Here is a 23923-nt window from a genome sequence, read left to right as displayed (position 1 = left end):
CTAACGAGCGCGAGGTGGTCGACATCTACGGATTTTTGTGTATGCTTAAATTTGGGACCCACTCTTTTACTCGAGATCAGAGTAATTATCCAGTCTAAACTTGTTCATAATATGAAGATTATATGAAGTATCGTTTGTTTGAAGTCTGCTGCTCTATTCTAAACTCACAGAAATTGAGAAAATTGAAGGGCTTCAAATTTAAGCATACACAAAAATCCGAAGATCTGACATCGCTGGTTCTTCGATGAGCATTTCAACGGCGATATAGCAGAAGGAGACGCAATGGAAGTTAACCTACAAACGACCTGCAAATGTGCCGGCTCCCGATCTCGAGAAGATTCGGCGAGAAATCGGTCAGCTGAAGAATAACAGAGCCGTCGGAAAGGAGCGACTCCTGGCAGAGCTCTATTAAAATGGATAAAAACCGCTAACAACGCCACTTTACTGGATAATTCCAAGGATTTGGGAGGAGGGAAAACTACCGGAAGAGTGGATGGAAGGTGTGGTTTGTCCCATCTACCAAAGGGGTGACCGGCTAGATTGCTGTAATTATCGCGACATCACGCAGTTCAACGCGGCCTACAAGGTACTCTCCAAGATTTGGTTTTGTCGTCTATCCCCAATAGCAAAAGAATTAGCAAAAACACTTGGGTACCAACCGAGAGAGTGTGATTGGGAGTCCCATCTGCCATTGAACCACTCAATATATTTTTGACCTTCATATCGAAATTTCCCTGTTTCATCGAGTTTATCATTCTTTGCAACACAAACTCTTTCATTTTACAAAAAAAAAGCTTACGTTGCTCGCTTCTAATACACTACAGTTAACAACAGTCTATCTTCGCGGGGTTGAAGCAATCATATTTTCATGAAGGTGGCTATGACTTTTTGTTGGTTACAAATGTTTTGAAATTTACCGATCTTTATGTTAACAATCAGATTTGACGAGTTTGTATACGTGTCGCGTTTCAGATTGGTACACCATTTTTACAGTTTATGCGGATTTTACAGATCCGTCAATTTTTACAGAAATCCGTCAATTTTACGAATAATTTGATAGAACAATTAATTCGGGGATTTGGGAGACACTCTGTCGTGGGTATTTCGGAGCATTAAATAGTTTATTGTTAAATATTGAAATATTTGCTGTTTACAAGTTGTCATCTGCATTTTAATTACTTATACGTAGAAATCTGCAAAGTTTGTTGCAAAAAGTAAATAAAACAATTCGATAAAAATGTGATCTATATTTATATCTTTTAGTTCGTTATTATTTACAGATAAAAGCACGCAATCACATAACAATAACCTAACCTAATCTTACATCCTATCTTTCACTACTGAACAACTAATCTGTTGGCGAAGGGTAACCTTGTGACACGTGTCTCTCCTGGTGAAATTTGCTTGCATTGGTGAGGAATCTTTGCATTGAACATTACTCATTGTTGGCGTAAGATAAAACGTTCACCCGATTCACCATGTTTAGTATAAAAGCAAAAACTTTAGCAGTTAAAAAGGGCTTCTCTATTTACTCGCTCCAATCGAGTGCTACGTAAGCTTGCCGGCTGGTTGCAGTTTAGTGATGGCACCATTGAAAGAAATCTGACCAGCAGCTGCGCCCGGCTGCGTCACTGCTCGCGGGTTAGAATATTTTACGCCGGCCATAGTTTCCAGCATCGGTGACCGCTTGAATTGGGAAACGGTTTTGGTGTGTGTCAAAGGGACCGAGTAAGCGATGGTATTGTAGGCGGCAGCAGTCGGAAGCGGCACACTTGCAGCAGCTGTTGGTTGGACTGGTGTTTGATAAACTGGATAGGTCGAATGTGACACGGGATAGGACGGTTGGTAGAACAGTTGAGGCTGTTGATAATGATGGTAATGTTGGAGTGGATATTCGGAATAATGGCGGAAGTAATGGTTGGAGTGTAATGCTGGATAAGGTTTAGTTGGATACTGGATAGCTTTGACGGGTGAGAGCTGTAAAGAACTTGGGACGTATGAATCGAGCAGACTTAGAGGTTGTTTATTTTGCACCCCGAGATAGTTAAGGATGCCATTGTTTGGGTGGGTTAACGAAGGGTAGGACGTATGAGTTTCGTGATGAATTTGGATGGCAGGACGTGCTGGTGAATGACTGTACTGAATTGCGGAGGGAAGATGTTCATTCGGAGATAGAAATACTGGGGGCTCAACACTTTTTACGACGGAAAATTCAGCAGACGGAGATTGATGTCGAACCGGTGCGGGCGTTGATGAAGGAGCAGCATAGACCACACCGTGAGTTTTGGCGGGAGGCTCCGGTGCTGACGGACCGCTAGCTGGCTGCTGTAGTGGACTGCTTTGGCCGGTTTCGCCATGCGAATAGGTCTCCACGTGGTTGTCCGGGTCGTTGACATATGCGGCATACTGCTGTGCTGAATGGGGCTGCTGTTGCTGCTGGTAGTAAGTAGTCGGTACCATGATATAAGCTCTGCAAGCGGCGACACGAAAAAGAAATAAACAGAAAATCAGATCTCCGATTAGCTCATCTTTGCATAACAATTTTTCGCAAATAGTGTGGCTGTGGACATGGAATAGACAAGATAAAATTTAAAACAAAGAATCAAGTGAAAGTGGTTTCTTTTACCACCGACTGTTTTATCTGGTTGCAGTAGAGTATATATTTGAACGGAAACTAAATGGATTTCATTCTTTCACTATTATCGTTTAAATAGTTGTAAAATCTGCATTGATCTGCCGACTAATTGGCTTCGTCCGCATCGTATTTGTTGACCTCAACGCCATCAGTTCAGAATTGCTTATGCTTATTTGGAACATTATTGGGGGTATCTATTAATAGCAGATCTCTCACCAGTGCCAAGAATCGTGCACGCCGTTAATTGGCAAAAAATTGACTGCCGAAAAGCTTCTCACCAATATTGATGAATCATGATGCAAGTGGTGGAAGGTCGCACTGCCCACCACGTATCGTCAATGATCAGCGGCAGTTGCGTTACTCCGCGTGAATTTTTTCCCTTCATTCAGAAGACGATTCAGTGCTACATAGGTTTATGACTATAGATAATAAGTATACCCTGTTTGAGCCATCGCTATGGTTGAGGTTCAAAATACGAACATCTTCATCGGTGTTATTTAATTTTTAGCAATCTATCATTAACTGAGCAGCGACAAACGGTCGAGCGGATAAATTATGTGAGAAAATGTTTCTGCTTAATGAAATGCGAAATTGGGTGCAATTTCAGTAAACGGTTTTTCGGTGCTTTTCATTGCAGTACCAACACAGATAAACAAACGTATTGCTTCCAATCTGCTGTGTTCTCTTCGCCTAACAATGCTAACCTTGATTTTTTTTTCAAACATAATGAACCAGTCTTAAACCACCAGGTTGCCAATCTGCTTGTCTTTGGCCAGAAGATTACTGGTTGCTGGCCGCAATCAAAACCATTGATGTTGACAAATCAACTCGAGAGTACAAGGTCTGTCTTTTACACTCTTTGTCACTGATGAAACTTTTACAGTAATCAGACAATGTAATATTGGTTTTATGTTTTTTTAACAAATAAATGTACACCGGTCGATTGTACAAGTGACGACAATTGAAAGGGTAGCATTATATTGTCAGCCATAAATGTAAAGGGTGTCCACGTTAAAATTCGTCTCCGTTTTCGAATGCCCGTACTTTAGCCTTAACCCACCCCATGAAATATTGCACAACCTCAAAATCGACATATTTTGCATATTTAGCCATGCTTTCTTCATTTCATCAACTGTTTTGACTACTTTAGGATGTTTCAGCAGATTCTGCATTATAATAGCCCAGTATTTCTCGATTGGCCGCTGCATCGGTGTATTTGAGGGGTTAGGATCTTTTGGCACGAAATCGACATTACTTGCCTTATGCCACTTCGGCACGGCCTTTCCGTAATGGTATGAAGCCAAATTTAGCAGGAGATCGTAGGACAGTTATGAGACTTCAGAAGAGGAAGAAGACGCTTTTGGAGACACTCTTTCAAATACACCGATCCACCGGACCGGTTTGTCCACATGAACAAATTGCTTGCCATATCAAGAATTTCTTGGCAATGTTCGACATATTCTATTTTCGGAGGTTCTCTGGAACATCAAACTTATCCTTTGCAGTGCAATACTGGTTCCCCGGAATCTGGTTGAAGTCTGCTTTCACGTAGGTATCAACGTCCATAACGCAGCAATGAGGTTTCGTTAGATTTTGATCGTATTGATCTTCTGGGTACGGCTTTTCGCGACCGTATTCCTTTGGGGTCTTCTGAGCCTTGAATGTACGTAATTCAGCTCGAGTTTTAGCCATCTGCACGAAACTTTTGCTCAGATTCAGTTGTTTTTGCTACCTCTAGAACGGAGAAGGTTTGGTTTCCCGTCGAAGGTCCCAACTACGCGGGTGTAATCCTCAACAGTATACGGTCGGCTTTTTTTTCTCCACATCTTAACTCACGATAGACAGTCAGATGTTCTTCGAACCGTTTTATGACACGAGAAACCGTAGAAATCGGGATTACCAACTTTTTACCAATGGCACGATGTAATAGATTCTTATTTTCAATGTATGTACTTGTGCAGATTTTTTTTCGCAAACGAGCTGTTCTTTCGACTCCATTTTTCATATCTTTACGCACCTGATAAAAAAGATTCACACAGTATAAACAATGCACTTTAAGTTTTCTCCATGCGAAGTATCAATTAATTTCACTCAACGGTACAAAAGTTAAAGCACTTTGAGTGTGTTGCAATATTATCGTGGACACCCTTTATCGTAAATCGTACAAAAACGCAAAATGAACAATGTCAAATAGCTGTATTAATTTCGATTTTGTTAGCATCTGGTCAGCTCTATATTTAGCAGTCTACCTATCGTCTAATAGCTTTACTATAAACTGATTTTAACTCTCTAACGAGTTTTTGGTCCACCGGCAAGACAGGGGGTTGGAGGCGCAAGTCACCACGAAAAACTATCAAGCAACCAATTAAGTACAAGGAAATTCAAACTGGAACAATTGAATAGACCCACACAACGATAAAGGACTATGCATTGGAAACTCGGGACGTGGAACTGCTGATCTCTCAAGTTCCAAGTGAGCACTCGAGTGCTCTCCAATGTATTGAAGAGCCATAAGTTCGACCTCGTAGCGCTGTAGGAGGTTTGCTGGAAGAGCTCAACGGGACGTATGATCAGAGATGGACATGCCATCTACCAGGGCTAAGGTAGCACACACGAGCTGGGTGCAGCTTGCATAGAGATGAGAGAGATGCGGATACGGGTGATTCGGATTAAGGCCTATCAATCCTCGAGTGTGCAGGTTGAGAATCAAGAGCCGGCTTTTCAACATAAGCATCACCAACGTGCATACCTCTAACCTCAGAAGTACCGACGACAACAAGGAGGAATTCTACGGGCAGCTGGAGCGTGGATACGACCGCTGCCCAAGACATGATATCAAGACAAGATCGTCATCGGAGATTTCAATGCTCAGGTCGACCAGGAAGAGCACACAAACCAGTGATTGGAAGGTTCAGCGCACATCCGCTGACCAATGAAATGGACATACGATTTATCGACTTCGCGCCTCCAAGAACATGGCCATACATAGTACCGTCGATTCGGGCGAAATTGATCAGTCGGGTGAAATTGATCAGCTTGGACTAACAAGTAAAAAACTCTTTATTCTACGTTTATACTGATTCATAAAGCTGAATATGCACCCATCCATATAAAGATTGAGTTACAGGTCAAAGTCACTTGGCTTTCAGCAAGATTGATCTTGTAAATGGCTTGATTTTTTAAAATTTACTATTTTGATCGAATCGCAATTTTCAACATGCCCGATAAAACTCATTGCTGTTAACACAAATTTCGTTGCAGAAGGAAATTTTGATAGAACTAATTCGATTCTCTAATTATCTGGCTGTGCTTTGATAATTTCCATGAATAAAATTATGCGACAGAAATTGTTTGATTTGACCTTTTACGAAATAAAACGATTGATAACATCATGAACTGAGGCAACATAGATTTCTAGATCGCTATGGGTGCGAAATGGAGCTGCCACCTGCGAAAGTTTATTCTTTCTGTAAAGCAGAATGGAGATTTATAAAAGGGTGCAAAAGACAGACAATACTTCGCACAAATTTTACAAACGCTCCATATGGCAGTTGCATGAGAGTGCAAGAGATCGGTTTGTGCTTACATAGCGAAATGCAACTACACATTCAAAGAGACAGTCAAGCTCCCGTATATGAGGAGAATTAAATTATTTGTTTCACTAGATTGGTGAAGATTGTATACGAAAATCGTACATTTACACATATATACAGCAATGTTTAAACAAAAACAAACGATTACGATGCTAAAATTGGCTTAATATCTTTTCTATCGTTCATATTTATTTAGCAGATGCATCAACCATGCTAATGTAGAGCTGACTGTTTGATTTTTGTGCTAGTTGCTGTACGCGACATTGTTGCCTACATACAGGCAATATCTCGATTACGCCAGATTTTATACTGCGCGTTAGGTTATTGCTGTCAGAGCGTATGGTTTAATAGCAATATCGTCTTGATTTCTACGTGATCAATTTCACCCGTTATTTGTAAATTTTCAATTTCACGATTACATTAAGTTTTATCTAAAATAAAACTATTTATATAAGATATAGATGATACTGTCGTGTAGCCAGCACTACAGTACTTATTTTAAAATTGAATAATCTTCCTAAATATGTTTCTATTCAAAGATATTTAAAAAATACTCGAAAAAGTGATCAATTTCACCCGAATTCACGGTACCTTTTTCCAGCATAGACTCCTACTCACGTACACCTGCAAGTCACCAAATCAGACAGAGTCACAGATCGACCAACAAGGTTTGGTCGACTGTCGGCACTTCTCAGACACTATCGACGTCAGATCCTATGGAAGCGCTAACGTTGGACGTTTGGAAAATCCATTGTGGTGTGCATCTAGGCTAGCTAAACAGCTGAAATTGCCCAGAAATACCGTATGGCGCGTTATCAAACGGTATAAGGAAACATTGACGACGATTCGGAAGCCTCAAGCTAATCATCGGAGTGGAACTGTCGACCGAAAACTGCGTAGTAAGATTTTGAAGACCATCAAGAGGAATCCCAATCTGTCGGACCGTGATTTGGTCAGAAAATTCGGTGCTGCCCATAATACCGTGAGGAGAATTCGACTCCGGGAAGCTATTAAGTCGTATCGAGCTAGCAAACAGCCAAACCGAACCATAAAACAGAATAGTGTGGTCAAAATCCGTGCTCGAAAGATATAAGACCGGGTGCTAACCAAGTTCGACGGGTGTTTTCTGATGGATGAATCATTTCAAGGCTGACTACGGGTTAATGCCAGGTCAAAAATTTTATTTGGCAACGGCTCGGGGGGATATTCCAAACAAATTTAAATTTGTTTTTGCCGACAAATTTGCACGAAAATTTATGATTTGGCAGGGCATTTGCAGCTGTGGCGAAAAACGAAAGTATTCGATACTAATAAGACAATGGCGTCGGAACTGTACCAAAAGAAGTGTCTCCAAAAACGAATTTTGCCGTTCATTCGATCCCAGCACCATCCCGTAATGTTTTGGCCAGATTTGGCAAGCTGTCATTACAGCAAAGGCTTTCAAGAATGGTATAGAGAAAAAGGTCCAGTTTGTTGCGAAAGACCTTAATCCACCCAATTGCCCCCAATTCCGCCCTATTGAGAAATACTGGGCAACCATGAAGAGGAGACTCAACGCAAAGGGAAGAGTTATTAAAGACATCAATTAGATAAAGACCTGGTGGGATAAGTTAGCCGATGGACGAAGAAAGTGTGCGCCGCCCTATGAGCCATATTACAGAAAAAGTTCGAGAATTCCTTCGAAACCGTGACGAATAATTTTATCCGTATTTTTTCTTAAAAGTATGAAGAAAATGCTACATTTGTGTAAGGAAAGATCTTGAATCCAATCCAGGCAATTGTTTTTGCTCCAAAACTATCTGAGCTTTACCTACCTACATACTAGAGTATGGTGGGGCATAAGTGCGCTGTTTGAAGTTGTCATCAATTTTCGTGAGATATAAAGAAGGACAACAACATAATATATTTTATAGTGATGCAGTAACTCAATGTCTTCACATTCAACTATAAATCATCTGCGGTAATAGTGTTTTACAAAATAAATTCTTCTTTCTTCTGATCAAGTGCAAATTCGCACTTTTACCCCACTAACAGGGCAAAAGTGCGAATACCACGGGGCAAAAATTCGAAGCTAGAATCCATGAAATTAGCACAGCAGTAGCTAACAAAACCATATTATCTTCAATCTGCGTTATGTTTTGGTAAGAAATATTCTCAATTTGCGCCTTTTCCATTTTGCGCCGGTGTATTACAGCCTCCGTTAGATCGAAACTTTTCTAAACGTTTGTTTTTTGTTTCATCAGCGGAAACACATTGTTTTTCTTCGGCCAACATCCTTAGAGCACACAGTTTTCTGCAGATCTTTCATTTCTAGTATCTGTAATATAGTGCCTAAAGCTGTATATAATTAGCTATACATTTTTGCCTCGTCCATGAATCGCACTTTTGCCCCGTCCGTGAATCGAACTTTTACCCCGCTAGGCGCTTGACGGGGCTAGATTAAATTACGAAAAAGCGAAATATATTTTGTAAATTATTTTCGCAATATTTTCAAAACAGATATGTGAGTAATATAAAACGCTACTACAAATTTTCAACAAGTAATATCCTCCTGTTGATATCGTATTTGCCGTATAATGAAAAATTACTTCAAAACCACCCTAAAATAACATTTGCACATAACTCAGCAACTATGCTACGTAAGCAACCAAAGTTTACATTAGATTCAAGCTGTCAAAGTAGTCACCCATCCATGCCAATGTAGAAAATTTACTCGGAATCTGCTTCCATAAATCATTGCATCGCACTTTTACCCGCATCGCACTTTTACCCCTCCTTACTCTAATGGTTATGATGCGCCGAAAACTCTCTGTTGTGAACAACATTCGGTACTGCAGCGGCAGCATCTGCTAAATCTCGCGCGGCTGAAGCAACCAGAGGTCACCGCAAACTATACGCACTCACTCGAAGCTGCGCTACCGGAAGAGGACGGAGCCCCTCTCGAGGACTGTTGGAACACCATTAAAACAGCCATCAGCAGTGTAGCGGAGAGCTCCATCGGACATGTGACCCGGAATCAACGAAACGATTGGTTTGGCGATGCATGATAGAAGAGTGATGGATGAGGAGTACGCTGCGCGGGCGGCCAAGTTGCGCAATGCCACACGTCAGCACGTGAAAAGACACAAACAGAAGAAGTTGCAGCGAAACAAAATCTTCCGGGAGAAAAAGCGCTGCCTGGAAGAGCAGGAATATGCAGAATTGGAGCGGCTGCACCGTTCTCAGGAAACGCGAAGGTTCTACCAGAAACTAAACGGAATCCGCAAAAATTTTGTGCCGCCAGCGGAAATTTGTCGGGATAAAAATTGTAGTATTTCGACGAACGATCGCGAGGTGAACGAAAGGTGGAAGCAGCACTTCGACGAACACATGAATTATGCCCAGGCGAAGAACCATGGCGGTGGGGAAAGTAATTTCGATGTTGCGACAAACGGAGAAGAAGTGCCAGCATCAACGATAGGCGAAGTTATAGAAGCCACCATGCAGCTAAAGAACAATAAATCGCCCGAAAGATGGTATTGGAGCGGAACTAATGAAAATGAGACCAGAACAGCTGACCAGTTGTCTACACCGGCTAATTGTTAGGCTTTGGGAGACAGAGCAGATACCCGAGGAGTGGCAAGATGAGGTTGTCTTCCCGATCTACAAAAGGACGACAGGTTGGACTGTGAGAACTATCGAGTGATCTCCGTTTTCAATACCGCTTACAAAGTGCTGTCCCAAATTATTTTCCGCCGTCTATCACCATTTACTTTGTTGGCCTAACGTCTTATGACAAGGCTTGCGTAGCATAATTTCTCCATCTAATTCGGTCCATGGCAGATGGTCTTCAGTTCCGCGGGCACCCAGTGCTCACCAGATCTCGCTCCACCTGGTCTTGCCACCTCGTTCGCTGTGCCCCTCTTCGTCTACCGTTCCTACCGGATTCGATGCGAAATCCATTTTTGCAAAATAGTAGTCCGGCATTCTAGCAACATGTCCTACCCAACGTATTCGTTCAACTTTCACCACTTCTTGAATATTGGGTTCGCCGTAGAGATGCGCGAGCTCGCGGTTCATTCTTCGCCTCCATACACCGTTCTCTTGCACGCAGCCAAAGATGGTTCTTGGCACTCACTGTACGAAAACTCCGAGTGCTCGTAGGTCCTCTTCTAGCAGTGTACTTTGTACTTTGTACGGGGGCTCAGATTGTTCGACTGCAAGTGTTTCTGGAGTCCGTAGTAGGCCCGGGTTCCGCTGATAATACGCTTTTTAATCTCACGGCTGGTATTGTTATCTTCTGTTGCGAGCGAGCAAATGTATACGAATTCGTCGACTACCTCAAACTCGTCCCCGTCGATTACCATGGTATTGCTTATCGCACTCGATCGTTTGGTTTTAGACGTATTTATCTACAACCAAATCTTCTCTGCTTCGCATTATAGTCTGGTGTACTGATCTTCCACCGCCTCAAATGTTCTGCTGACAGCATCCACGTCGTCAGCAATCATTAATTGCGAACAGATTTATGGGAATTTAACAAGCCGGCTTCGTTGCACGGTGGTCAACAACCGATCAAATATTTATAATGTAGCAAGCCCTCCAAAAGGGCAGGGAATACAAAGTTTAAACGCACCATTTGTTTGTAGACTTCAAAGCCGCATATGACACCATCGACCGAAAAGACTAAAAAAGACTTAGTCGCGAGGCAGAAAAGATTGGGTTAAAGGTAAATATGTCTGAAAAAAAATACATGCTAGCCGGCGGAACCGATGACGATTGACGCCTCTTGGCCAGTAATGTAATGATCGACGGCGCTGAGTTTGAGGTAGTCGATGAATTTATCTACCTTGGCTCACTGGTAATGCCGGACAATGACGAAAAACAATCTTCGTCGACGTACAGGAGAACGGAGTATGGAGGCGGAGGATGAACCATGAACCCACACAGCTCTATTTTTTTTGTATGCCAGAAGGGCATTGGGTTAAAAGGCCACTGCGACAGTCTTAATGATCGTCTTTTGTGGCAGGCCCCGATTGCTGTACACACAGCTCTATGGCGAACCCAGTATCCAAAAGGTGGCGAAAGCTGAATGGATACAATGGACAGAGCGTGTTGTAAAATGCCGGACAACTACTTTGCAGCAATGTTGTTCGGTTCAAATCCGGTAGGAACAAGAGGTGACCAGGGGCACAGCGAGCAAGATGATTAGACCAGGTGAAGCGAACTCTGGCGGAGAGTATGCGGTGTCTAAGGAATTGGAGAGCGGTAGCCCTCAACCGAGTAAATTAAAGAAACTTTGTTCATCAGGCTTTGTCACAGGATGGCAAGCCCACTAAGTAAATTACAGACAAAAAATTCGCTTGTGTCGCTGTCGGATGACGCCAGTGCGACAATTCTTACCGGGTAGAAATAATAATAATTGGCGTTACCGGCAGTGAAAGAAATTTCAAAAGACTTCGCAATTACACGAAGTTTCATAAGTAAATATAACCGTAATTGTGCGAGTAATCATAATAGCTAAGACACTTTTATGCTTTATTTTCTTACGTAAAACGAACATAAAGTCCAACATATTTAAAAATATACGATTTCAACCTTTTTATGTTCTACGTCGCAATTTGGTAAAGGTCAGAACCATTTAGACACCGAGTAAGATGGCTTTCCTTTAATTTCGCGTTATATGGATTGAAGTTTACACATATTATGTTGAAAATAAATAAAAAGAAAACTAGAAATTAAATAAAAATACATATTATGTTGTTAGTTCTAATTCTACTGTTTGAGGTGTGCTCCCGTTCTTCTGAATAATACAAACAGTGGGCCCAACGGCAAAAACTAAACAGAATCAACAAGCGACACATGTTGCGATTCGCAGTGGCAAGAGTCGTAAAACAACTGTAAACCAATCAACAACCAACGGAATAATGGCACCAAAATATCGTATAACAGTTTCAGTGTCTTTTGACTCAACGATGCGTGTAAATTTTAACGCCTCCTGAAAACTGGAGTTTCTCAGCGTCGTGAAAACAAACAACTTAAACCCCAACCGGAGACTATGAAATGAATAGTCGATTTATTCTGCGATAAATTCTGTTGCAATTGTGGACACATAAAGTCAATAATTGCACATTGAAACGTAATTATTTCCACCCAGCTTGAACGCAGCGGCCGTCGGGTGATGGCATCCCGAATAAAAAAGTATAGCGAAAAAACATTAAATTTCACTGTTACAAACATTGAAAAACTTCGAAAAACCACATTGAAACAGTGAAAAACTTTGTAAAAGTTACACTGAAGTTACCGTGAATACCGCTGTTTTCACAGTAAATTTTAATGGAAACCGCCAATTTTACAGCGAATAAGGGGGTGATTAAGTGATGTAACACTAAATTTTTCGGCTTTTTCCCATACAAATAAAAACCAAAAACAGTAAAATTTGTGGTACATTCACTATAAGTTTTACACTGTTTTACAACGAAGTTACAATGAAATTTAAGGTGAGTTCTGCAAAAAAAATTGTAGGCTTTCGGATTATTAGGACAAAATAAAACCGGCTGATTAATTACCGTATTTCATGTTTTTGAAAAGATATGATGACAATGAATTTGATAGACTTCGAACTATTATGATTTTCGAGCCGCATTCATCGCTCATATTAGGAAAGTATTAGAGGTCAGTACACCTACATAAACAAATCCGCTCTTTCCCATTCACGTCTTATCTCAACCTGTTAGATCCTATCGACTTTTTGTTTCATTACTGTCTTCTATCGTTCCGTCTGTCAATTGTAAAATCTACCGTTATAAAAACTTAATAATATGCCTGACACTCATTCGATGTCAAGACGTAGAAACAACGAGGTTGGTCTATTCCATAGGAACGGAGCCTTTCCCCGAACACCCGCGTTAAGAATCGCGGCTAATATGTTGACAGACGAACAAGTAAGTCGTAAGCGCCTGCATAGTGCCGTCGTCCCGTCAGTAAAACGAATCAGATTAAACTTCTCAACCGGTGGTTTCTACAGTAGACGGAGGAAGAGACACAATTTGTGTCTACAAATAACTCAACCTGCCAAGGATTGGACCTTAGAGATTATTTCCTGCTTCAAAACAATTTGCATTGTTGCCGAATTATATGAAAAATTTTCCAAGAACAGTACAGTGAAGTTACAGCATAAAGTGTGTAAACAGTAAAATTCACTGTAATCGAAAAGTTTTTACATTAATATGAATACATTATATGAAAATTTTTCCAAGAACGGTACAGTGAAGTTACAGCATAAAGTGTTGTAAACAGTAAAATTCATAGTAACCGTAATGTTTTTACATTAATATTCGTTATGCATTTCTATGCGGGATGGCACCAGCGAGCAATGCGGCTACAATAAACATTAAGTGTGAATCCATTAAACTCGCGTGCTTACACATCTACTGCACTCTATCGGTCATCAAAATGTAAACTAGCGAGACTAGCTAACACACATTTTGGGATTACCGCCGAGGTCTACAACAAGCCTGTGCACACTTGCGTAAGTGCATAATCGCTGTACAGCCATTTACCTATAGTACATGCAGTAATTAGCGCAAATGCAGTGAACTAGGATATTGCCTGAGTAATTTTTACAATGTAACGATACAGCATAATTTACCGAATTAAATATGTCTGAATCACTTTAGTTTTAATAACACGCATTTCCCTGTTAGAACTGCATAATAACGAAAACAACCAGAAAACTTCTTCAACATTGCTAGAAATTGGAAACAATATCCGTAAACTTTTTTGCGTTCAACGGTAGGTATAGATGGGAACGGCACGCTCCCATGAACATGAACTAGTCTTACCACGGACGGACGGTCCGTCTTCATAAGCTAGCTACGATGGCGAGCGATTAGATTCACAATCGCATTGTTATTAGTTTAATAATATTTTTATTGGATTCCTTCACTATGAATTCCCTCGTTTGTTATGAAAATGGGCTCAAAGCTTTTTGTTAATGGACCTGTCCGAGCCACAGTTTCAATGAACTATGATGATGCCCGCCGTAGTCATCTTCGATGCGGTTATACAACTGCCCCGTTAGCGACCGCATAGTACGGCCACTGGCTGACTGGCTGGACGTCCGAGCTTCATCGCCCGAGAGTAGCGTTGGGGAGGTTTTGTTTTGATAAATTTTGCAACCCCGTGAGAGGATGACTTCTCATAGGCCGCGGCGTCTGCCAGTAGGGCTGCAATTGATCCAGTTTTTTTGGGAGCTTTGAAACAGCACTGCATATTGTATTGAAAATGAATATTTATGGATAAACATCACCCAGATAATATGTGCAACACAATATGAGGGCCATCATAGGCCGGTTATGTTGCATAAAAGAGACAGACACAAATGTGATAATAGTGTTTCTGTGGTCGGCAACATATGACTGATATGGAAGAAATGTAAAAGGCAATGCAATTGAAATACACTTCTAGCAAAACGAAAAATGAAATTGAACACCTTTCGTTTTATGTCAGTTTTTAATTGTATGATAATTATTAGGTGGAACGAAAGCATTTCCGAGTTGTTCTTACTATTCTCATTCATGAGATTATACGCGGAAAACATAAATTTCCCATAATTTATCAATCTAAGAATGATTTAACTTATTTAAACTGCGTCTTGAAAGCAGTTTGATTTTTAATTTCTAAGTTGGAATAGCTTTAATGAATAAACATCAATAAGAATTTGATTGAATTGATTCTGAGATGTGTACACTCTACTGAGAATTGTTGTTACCATAGACGTGAGAGGTGGAAATATTTCTATAAAGTCAATAATTTTGATTAGTCTTAGCGAACATACGTTTAACTATGGAGTCTATAAAAAGTAGCGTATATCAATTCGAGAAATCGGACATTGATGCAGTGAACAAAAAGCTATTAGAATTTTTCAGATACTTGTACAACGATCAATCAAAAACCAATGTCAAATAGGCTTCAAATTCTATCAACTCTCTATCGGAAATGAAGACTACAGTGAATCTAATGGCTGTCCAGTGTCCACTTAAAAATGAAAATAGTTCCAATACTTTTCTAACAAAACAAAAACATTCGCAGACAAGTGTCCCCTTGGATGAATGAATCCTTATATCCTACAGGAAATTGCCGCACAATATTTTATTCTAACATGTCTGGTTGTGTTCAGAATGCCGTCGAAACAGGAAGAACTGCGCGCATATATTATGCAATTCTTTCAAGCCAACGGAAATCGTGGAACAAAGAACACGGTGGATTATTTTAAGAGGGAAAAGGTTCCATATACAGTATTTTGGAAAAGATATAGCCATTGCCGTGCCATGGCTGGGGCACGTTCTTTGTAAAATTTAATGTAAAAGTAAGTAATTCCTGTATCCCAGAAGGCCGCAGCTTGAACTGACCGGTGGTGTAAGGGTATCGCACTCGACGCGAAATCCGCAGTTTTAAATTTATCCGGTAACTGTTTTTCAAGTTCAGTTATGATTTAAATTTCAAAACGAGTTTCAAACCTTATTTAAGCTCAATTTCAAGTTGAAACACAATAGCTATTTCAAGTCAAGTTTCAAGTTCAATTTCAAATACAATTTAAGTCAAATTTCAATTCCAATTTTAACTTAAATTTGAAGTCAAATTCCATGTTCATTTCCAAGTCCAATTTATAATTGCTTCTGAGTTATGGCTGAAAAACTCGGTTTTCCTGAGTGCTGAGTACCTAATTCAAAAATTTATATCTCGCGAAGAGCACAACGTAGAGCAAACAGTTTCTTATGAAAATATTAGTAAATTGTGTTAGCAAATTCACAGTTGAATTCTTGATGGCTCTAGAGGGGGTCGTCTCCTGCTGATCTACAGAAAGAGAAGCAGAGAAGTAAAACTGAGACAGAAGGAGAAAAAACGGATAAGAACACAAAGGAAAATGTGACATAAAACGATGAAAAAAAGAAAAACGTAATTGAGAGAAAAAAAATACAAACTGGCTCGAAAACGTTACATGGGAATGGGAGGCTAAACGGAACATAAAAAGTGAATAAAAAGATGTAAAAGAAGAGAAAGGGGAAATAAAATGAGGAAAAACAAGGCAAAATAGGGGATACTGGGCAGAAAATGACGGAACATAGAAAAAAAGTAGAGAAATGTCAGAAAAACGAGAAAGACAATGAGAAAAATCGAGACAAAAAAGGAGAAAAAACGCGATAGAACGGAATAGATAAAAACCAGGGAAAGAAAAAGAGGAAATGCGGGAGCATGAAAATAGAGAAACGAGAACCGAAAAAGACGAAAACTGGGACAGAAAAAGGAAAAAATCTTGCGATAAAAAATGAAAACAGAAAGCAGAAGCGATATAACGAAAAGAAAAACAGAACGTGACAGAAAAAGAAGAAAACAGAACAGGAGTTAAAAAGTGAAAAAAGACAAAAGAAAAAATCGAAAAGGAGCGGAGAAAGGGGAAACGGCAGACAGTAAAAGGGAAACAAGAGAGAGAGAGAGAGAGAGAGAGAGAGAGAGAGCAAACGAGACGGAAATGTGCACGTAACAAAAATTACGTAGATTTTTCCAACAGTCTAAGCCGTTTTCATAGATATATTTTACATTAAGCCAAATGTAATAAATGGAGTGCTACATCCAATTGCATGACGGAAAAAACACTGTCGAAAATTATCTAGTAGACCGATCCTTTTCAAACTTTCAGATAATAAAATATAGTACCCCACGGTACTATACACGGTACTCGAAACACCCACTAGTAAACTTTTACTTACTTACCCAAGTAACAAATTCAATTTTAAGATGCACTTGAAGAGGTTTCCAGCATTTGCTCCTTAAAACCGAATATAAAACCTGCAATTCTACAAATCTGCGATAAAACAGCCATAAAACCCTTATAAATCTGGGGAGGCCCACACTAAAGAAGGTGGTTCTCAAGAATATTTCTAAAGGTCCTTTTAAAACTTGTAATTCTTATCGATATGTATTTATAATGACTTCCAAGAGTCGGTTTAAACTAAAAGAAAACCATGATGATTTTATGGTTGTCGTCTCAAAGAACACTTGCAAGACATCATACACTTTTCACAGTCTTAATTTTTTTAAATTGACTAAAAGCTATAAGAGAAAAAGCATTCACAGATATTGCTTTTCCAAAATGGATATAAATGAAAATTGAAAATAAAAGCAGCTGCTTTGTTGTCAATCAATGAGAAATTTTTCATGTCACGCTCAGTTTGTCGATGTTTTGTGACATGAAAATTAGAAATTTTTAACGCGCCGGTTATTTTCGCTAGATTATTAAAAAATTTAATTAATAAAAAAAAATTCAATAATATCATGAAGAAGTTGATAGCTACCAAATTTTTAACAAATTGCGGCAAAAAGTCTTTTAAGTGTCCGAACATTTATTTAAAAATATAAGATCACTTATGGTATTGCATAACAACATATTTATAAACGCCCATATGCAATTGGCTAGAATTTCAAAAGTAATCAAAACAGTCCTGTTCGCCATATGTTCAATGGTTTTATCTAAATCAACCTAAAAGCGCTTATTAGACTAACATTTCTTGCACAAGACAAAGAAAAATTTTCCAAGAGGTCGATAAGTTCATCTATACTTATTGTATTCTTGACGAAGACAAGTTGTGCTTGAACAAGAATTGTTTGAATTACTTAAGGGGACCAAGTTTTTTGCAAGATAATCATTCTCGTATAAACAAAAAAAACGTCAACAAAGTGTCAATGCAAGATGTTTTTGTGCTGGAGGTTCACCTACTTATATTGAGTTTACTGCTTCAACCTCTTCGAACATTTTCCCAACACCGGCTAAAGACCTTTATATTCAGTTTAAAAAATACAAACAACTCTACAAACCGGCACCGGCACCGCCTCCGCCAAAATACAATCGAACCAAATTTTCTAATAACATACAAATCTATCATTGATGCATCATCACCGGCATAGTCCTTCCTCAGCTCATTTGGAAATCTTCATTGTTTTTTGATTTCGCTGATTTTTCATATGAAATCTTGCTAAAGTTTCGATTAAAAGATCCATATTTGTTCAATTTTCTCCTGGTTCAGATGCCCATTTTGACAGATCAGTTGTTTACGCTCGAATGTTCTTTCTTCAGAGTATGATTTCTCTTACAAGAATATACGGTTTTAAGACGGTTTTATGGTAGCATTGTTAAGACAAACCAATCTTGCAGAAGAATGTCATAAATTTTTGTCAAAACTATTGCTAGGTTTTAAGGAGCGTCGTTTTTGAGCAGAAATCAAGTATCCTTTAAAACCACTTATAAGGTTAATTACACTTATTGATATTTCAGTTTTATGCATGTTTCTTCAAGTCTCCTTCAATCATACTTCAGAAATGTTAATCAAACAAGATAACATTCATTTGAGGAAAAACATTATAAAACCTGATAGATTTTGCAATGCTCTGATAAAACTACTATAAGAAATGCATAAGACCAATTTGCTATTGGATTGTTACTTGGGTACTTATTCAGCCGAGAGCCGGGGTGGCTCTTGTCGTATCAAGAATTCCTCTCCATTATACTCGGTCCTGGACTACTCGTCGCCAATTCGTTGCGCGTTTCGACACACGCAAGTCGGCTTCCACCTGGTTGAGCCATCTAGCACGTTGAGCCCCTCTATTCCTGGTGCCGGTGGGGTTCTTGAAGAGAACGGATTTCACTACACAGTTGTCCGGCATTCTTGCGACGTGGCCGTAGTCTTCCAACTTTCGCCAGGTGTACGATGGGGTTCTCTCCAAGCAGTGCCTGTAGCTCGTGATTCATACGTCTCCGCCACTCTCCGCTTTCCGTCTGTACTCCGCCAAAAATAGTCCGCAACACCTTTCGTTCAAAAACGGCAAGTGCACGTATGTCTTCTGTAAGTAAAGTTACTGTCTCAAGTCCGTAGAGGACTACCGGTCTGATTAGCGTTTTGTACATCGTCAGCTTTGTGCCGCGGCGTATGCTCGTTGATCGAAACGTCTTGCGAAGGGAAAAGTAGGCTCGATTTCCAGCTTGAATGGGTCGTTGGATCTCCTTTGATTATTGTAGTAGTAAGTAAGTAGTAAGTAAGCTTTTGGCGTACTTATTTCATTCAACTTCAATATTAAAACCGTAGGTTCGCACCTTCCGAACAAATATTTTTGTTTAAGAGTAGCTTGTTCAACTATTGTACAGCTAAAACCAATGGAACAAGCGCTTGATAAGCTGTTATAAAACAAAAAGGTTCCTTAGGTTGCGCTTAACTGAACTCATAAGGTTCTGTTCAGCATCTGGCTGTAGCTTCTTCTGTACGGAAACCTACCTTTTCTTCATGTCTTCCTCAGATTTGACCTCCCAAGGATGCTTCCGTAGTGCCTGCTTCATAATACCCCAGTATTTTTCGATGGGCTTTCAACGGGACTCCATGATATCCTTTGAATAGAACCACGAAGCTAGGACTGCCCGTTTACAGTTCCGGTAGTCGCTTACCAAATCATATATTTCTTAGCAAACTTTGAACGTCTCTGCTTTCTTACTTCCCCCAGAACATCAAACTTGTGCTGAGCGGTGAAGACCGGTAGCCCCGGAATCTGCCGGAAGTCCGCCTTAACGTAAGTCTCATCATCCATGATGAGACAATCAGGCTTCGTCAGCATTTGGGAGTACAGTTTCCGGGCCCGTGAATTTCCCACCGTATTTTGCGGATCATCACGATTTGGAGCCTTCTGCACTTTGTATTTATGCAGCCCCCCCCCGGTTCTGGGCTCTCTGAACGAAAGACTTGGATAGATTCTACTTTTTGGCCACATCCCTGACCGAAGCATTGGGACTCCGCTTAAATGCTTTCACGACACGTGTTGCCACGAATCTGGCAACGCTGGCCTTTTCGACAAAAGCCCTTCGGAATATTCTGACTCGGACCAGCGACAGAAGCGATGTCAGTGAAATGTCAATAGAAGAAATAAGTTGCGGAAGACGACTGAGACTTTACTAATTAATAACCTACATTAATTACTAAAATTCTGATGCTCGCGCACGTGTAACTGTTTTCCGATATGCCGATGAGAGAGTTGCAGGGGTTTGCGCAAAATTAATTCGCAGCTTTGCTTTTTGGGTGACGCCATTTTTTCCAATTTCGAAAAACTAACAGCAGTAAAAATACAGTGTAATGAATACACTGTAAACTTCTTCTGTTCAAATTTTTAAAGAGAAAATACCCAATGAGAAATTTTCTGCAACGTTTTTTCCGTGATGCAATTTGATGAGGGACATCCTTCAAATAAGCCTACATGTATGCACGTGATTTTATATGATTTACGATGTTAAGATAACGGAATGTAGCACCTAGGCTTTGCTTCTTTTTTGCTTTGCTTTGTTCCATTTATGTGCATGTCAATAGACGTAAATGTACGGGATTTTTTTCGAAGGTTGCATTTTGCACAACTAAAGACAGAGCTAATCTTTCCTTCACCCAGAGGTGGGCACCGCTAACCGAAATTTCAGCTTCGCTAACAGCTAATCCGTTAAATCAAAACGTTAGCTTCAATCAACCAACAATTTAGCGGAAGCTAACGCTAACCGCTAACAGCTAAATTTGTTCGCACTGTAGAATCAACATTACTTTGATAAGCGCTGATTTCGGCAATAACAGAAAATTTTTGTTTCAAAGGTCTAAGAACAAATACCTGAGTTAATTCCGTGCCAAGAATTGCAGGCATTCATGAAACATGTTCAAAGAACATTATCGCTCACTATATTAGCACATTAAAAGGGTATAAAACATTTCCATGTTCCATGACATACATATATTTTTTTTTGAGTGGTTTTAACCCAAAGGGTCATTCACCATGACATATATTTCTCGATTATTTATTGGAGTTTTCCATCGCTGTGAAAATTTTTGTAAAAGCTTTCCAAATAATATTTTCTCTGGATTGCTTAGTAAAAAGTTACTTACATTTTGTTAGGTTTACACTTGCGCATTACTACCGGTAAGCGAACCAGTAGTGGCGCATTTAGTAATACAATTTCAAGTTTTTAGTAAAAATACAATGAAATTCTCGAAGGAATCAGAATCAGAAGGTAGAAAATTAGTATAAAAATATTTTGTAGATAATAATTTTCCTTGGTTTTTGTGAAAACTTTATTGCGTTGATACTTGGCCCAACACTTATGAATTTATAAAACGAGTGATGCCCGAGAAAATCGAAAAATCTCCCTTAATGTTTTCAGTGAATAGGTATAGGAGGCCTCGAATTTTTTAAATAACGATTTATTTAAGTCCGCGTGCAAAAGTAGTCCTCTACGGACTTGAGACAGCAAGTTTGTTTACGGAAGTGCACTTGCCGTATTTGAACGAAAGGTGTTGCGGACTATTTTTGGCGGAGTACAAACGGATAGCGGAGAGTTGCATAGGCGTATGAACCATGAGTTGTAGTCACTATTTGGAAAAAGTTGGGAGACTACGGTGGGCCGGCCATATCTCAAGGATACCGAAGGACTGTGCAGTAAAGTTCGTTCTCTTCAAGAGCCACACTGGCACCAGGAATAGAGGGGCCAAACGAGTTAGATGACTTGACCAGGTTGAAACCGACTTGAATGTGCCGAGACGCGTAACGAGTAGGAAACGAGTGTCTCCCAGTTGACTTCGAGGTATGACGCTGGTCTAATAAGCCAGTCGTCGTGTGTTCAAATCTGAACTGGGAGAGGCTGTTAGAGTCAATAGGATCGTAGCAACTGCCCCTGAAATTATCCTGTACTCTCACAGTTGGCTGTGAAGTCTGTCATATGGAAACAGAAGGTCAAGTTTCGATAACGGAATGTAGCAGCTAGGCTTTACTTTGCTTTGCTTATCCCAGGACCCAGAAGTACAATGGAGAGGACTTCTTGATACGGCCCCGGCTCTTGACTGGTAAAGTACACACAAAAGTTTGGAATTTGGAAGCCTTCGACCGAAGCCTGTCCGACATTTCTCACAAATTTTCCTTCTGCCAAAAAAGTTAGCGGTTTATTTAGCGGCACATATATTTAGCGGAAGCTAACAAAAACGCTAACGGTTATAAAAATTAGCGAAAACGCTAACCGCTAACCAAAATGTTAGCTGAGCTAATTAGCTGTTAGCGGATTAGCGGAATTGTGCCCACCTCTGCCTTCACCCATTGGAGGCTAAAGACTATTTGCTCTGTATGATAAAAAGAATATGGGACAAGCCATTAGGCCGTATGAATAAAACAGTTTACTTTGCTTTTCCCGTTTAAATCGTATGGGAGCATTTGCTCTAACACTTTTATGCATACGGCCTATTATGCGTACACGAGAGATTTGCTCTGAGACCTTGAGACCTTGCATTCGATAGTAGCGTGAACGCAGGTAATTCCGATCAGTTCCTAATTGCGATCACTCAACTAAAGTAACAGATTTTTAAAAGATTAAATTGAAATTTATAGCTTTGCTCATGAGGATTCCCATAAACTATGGTTTTTGATTTTATCTTCTAAAAATCGACTACTTTAGTTGAATGATCGGAATTAGGAGCTGATCGGAATTACCCGCGTTCACTTTGGCAGAATAAGAATTTTTTACTTACGAGCGAGGAGCGTTTGGTGGGAAGAATGGTAGACTGGATGAAACTGCGAAACTTCGACGTGGGTCCAAAAATATATTGCGTAGTTCAATTGCTAAGTGCGACTCTAGGCCACACTCTCTCGGTTTGTGCTCAAGTGTTTTGACTGTTAAACTACCAGCACAGTCTATCCATTCGTACGCACACACATACGCTCCAGCCGCCGACGGTAATTATTTTTTGTATGATTGAGAACAAGAAAGATGAAACAAAATTGAGGCTCATTAGTGGGCAAAACAGAAGTGAAGCAAAAAAAGCCTTGGGCTTAAACATCTTTCTAAGACTTGACCCTTCTTTATCGACAGACTTCGCAGCCGGCTGTTAGAGTACAGGACAATTAGGGGGCTAGTGCAACAATCCTGCGGACTCTATCCAGCAGCACCGTCTAGCCGAGATTCGAACATACGACAACTGGCTTGTTAGACCAGCAAAGCGGTAAAGCAGCAAAGCATTGACAATAAAAATGCTCTTGGCTTTTCGGTAAAGGTAGCTTTTGACAGAGATAAAGAGCAGTTCAACTCTCCACTCGAGTAACAAGTCAAAAGGTCCAATGTGCAAATGAGAGATTCTCTTCGAGTCTGTTTATTCCGCTGATGCAAATGTATTTGAATGCAGCTGTTTAGCATGCAACGGTTGCTGGCGTTATTGACTAACTAATCTATAAGATAAATTGTCAATACGAACTGGTATTTTTCACTTTGAAATTAGATAGAACTTTTCATTAATATATGCGCTAAATTCTCCATAAAAATCTGCAAAATGACGATGAAAAGACGTCAAAATTGTAGCAAAAACGGCAAAAACCGCCGAAAACATGCATGCAAAGATGAAAAGACAGCAAATAAATGGCAAAAAAGCAGTGAAAAGACAGGGAAAAGACGACGGAAATATGACGAGGAAGTGAAAATAAGTAGGCGAAAAGACGATGAAGTAATACGAAAGACAACAAAACAGGGACAAAAATGCTAAAAAACAATATAAAATGACGAAAAGGCTGCCATAAAATGCCATAAAGACAAAAAAACAATGACAAGAAATACCATTATGTTGTACATTGCAATGTCCAATACGAGTATTTCGAAGCCGTG

At 40.0% G+C, this 23923-nt stretch overlaps 1 protein-coding gene across 1 annotated transcript in view; it reads right to left on the bottom strand.

Annotated features, from left to right (window-relative positions):
* Positions 1 to 1548: 1548 nt before the first annotated feature.
* LOC128739619 (ataxin-2 homolog) overlaps positions 1549 to 23923 on the bottom strand; it is a 59272-nt gene continuing 36897 nt past the window's right edge. Inside the window, 1 exon segment of the mRNA XM_053835114.1 lies at positions 1549 to 2470. Within this exon segment, the coding sequence (XP_053691089.1) occupies positions 1549 to 2470 (922 nt within the window).

This window comes from Sabethes cyaneus, chromosome 3 (genome assembly GCF_943734655.1).
Source record: "Sabethes cyaneus chromosome 3, idSabCyanKW18_F2, whole genome shotgun sequence".
Taxonomy (NCBI): Eukaryota; Metazoa; Arthropoda; class Insecta; order Diptera; family Culicidae; genus Sabethes; species Sabethes cyaneus.
The sequence above is the reverse complement of the archived record's forward strand: the minus strand, read 5'-3'. Positions and strand labels throughout refer to the sequence as shown.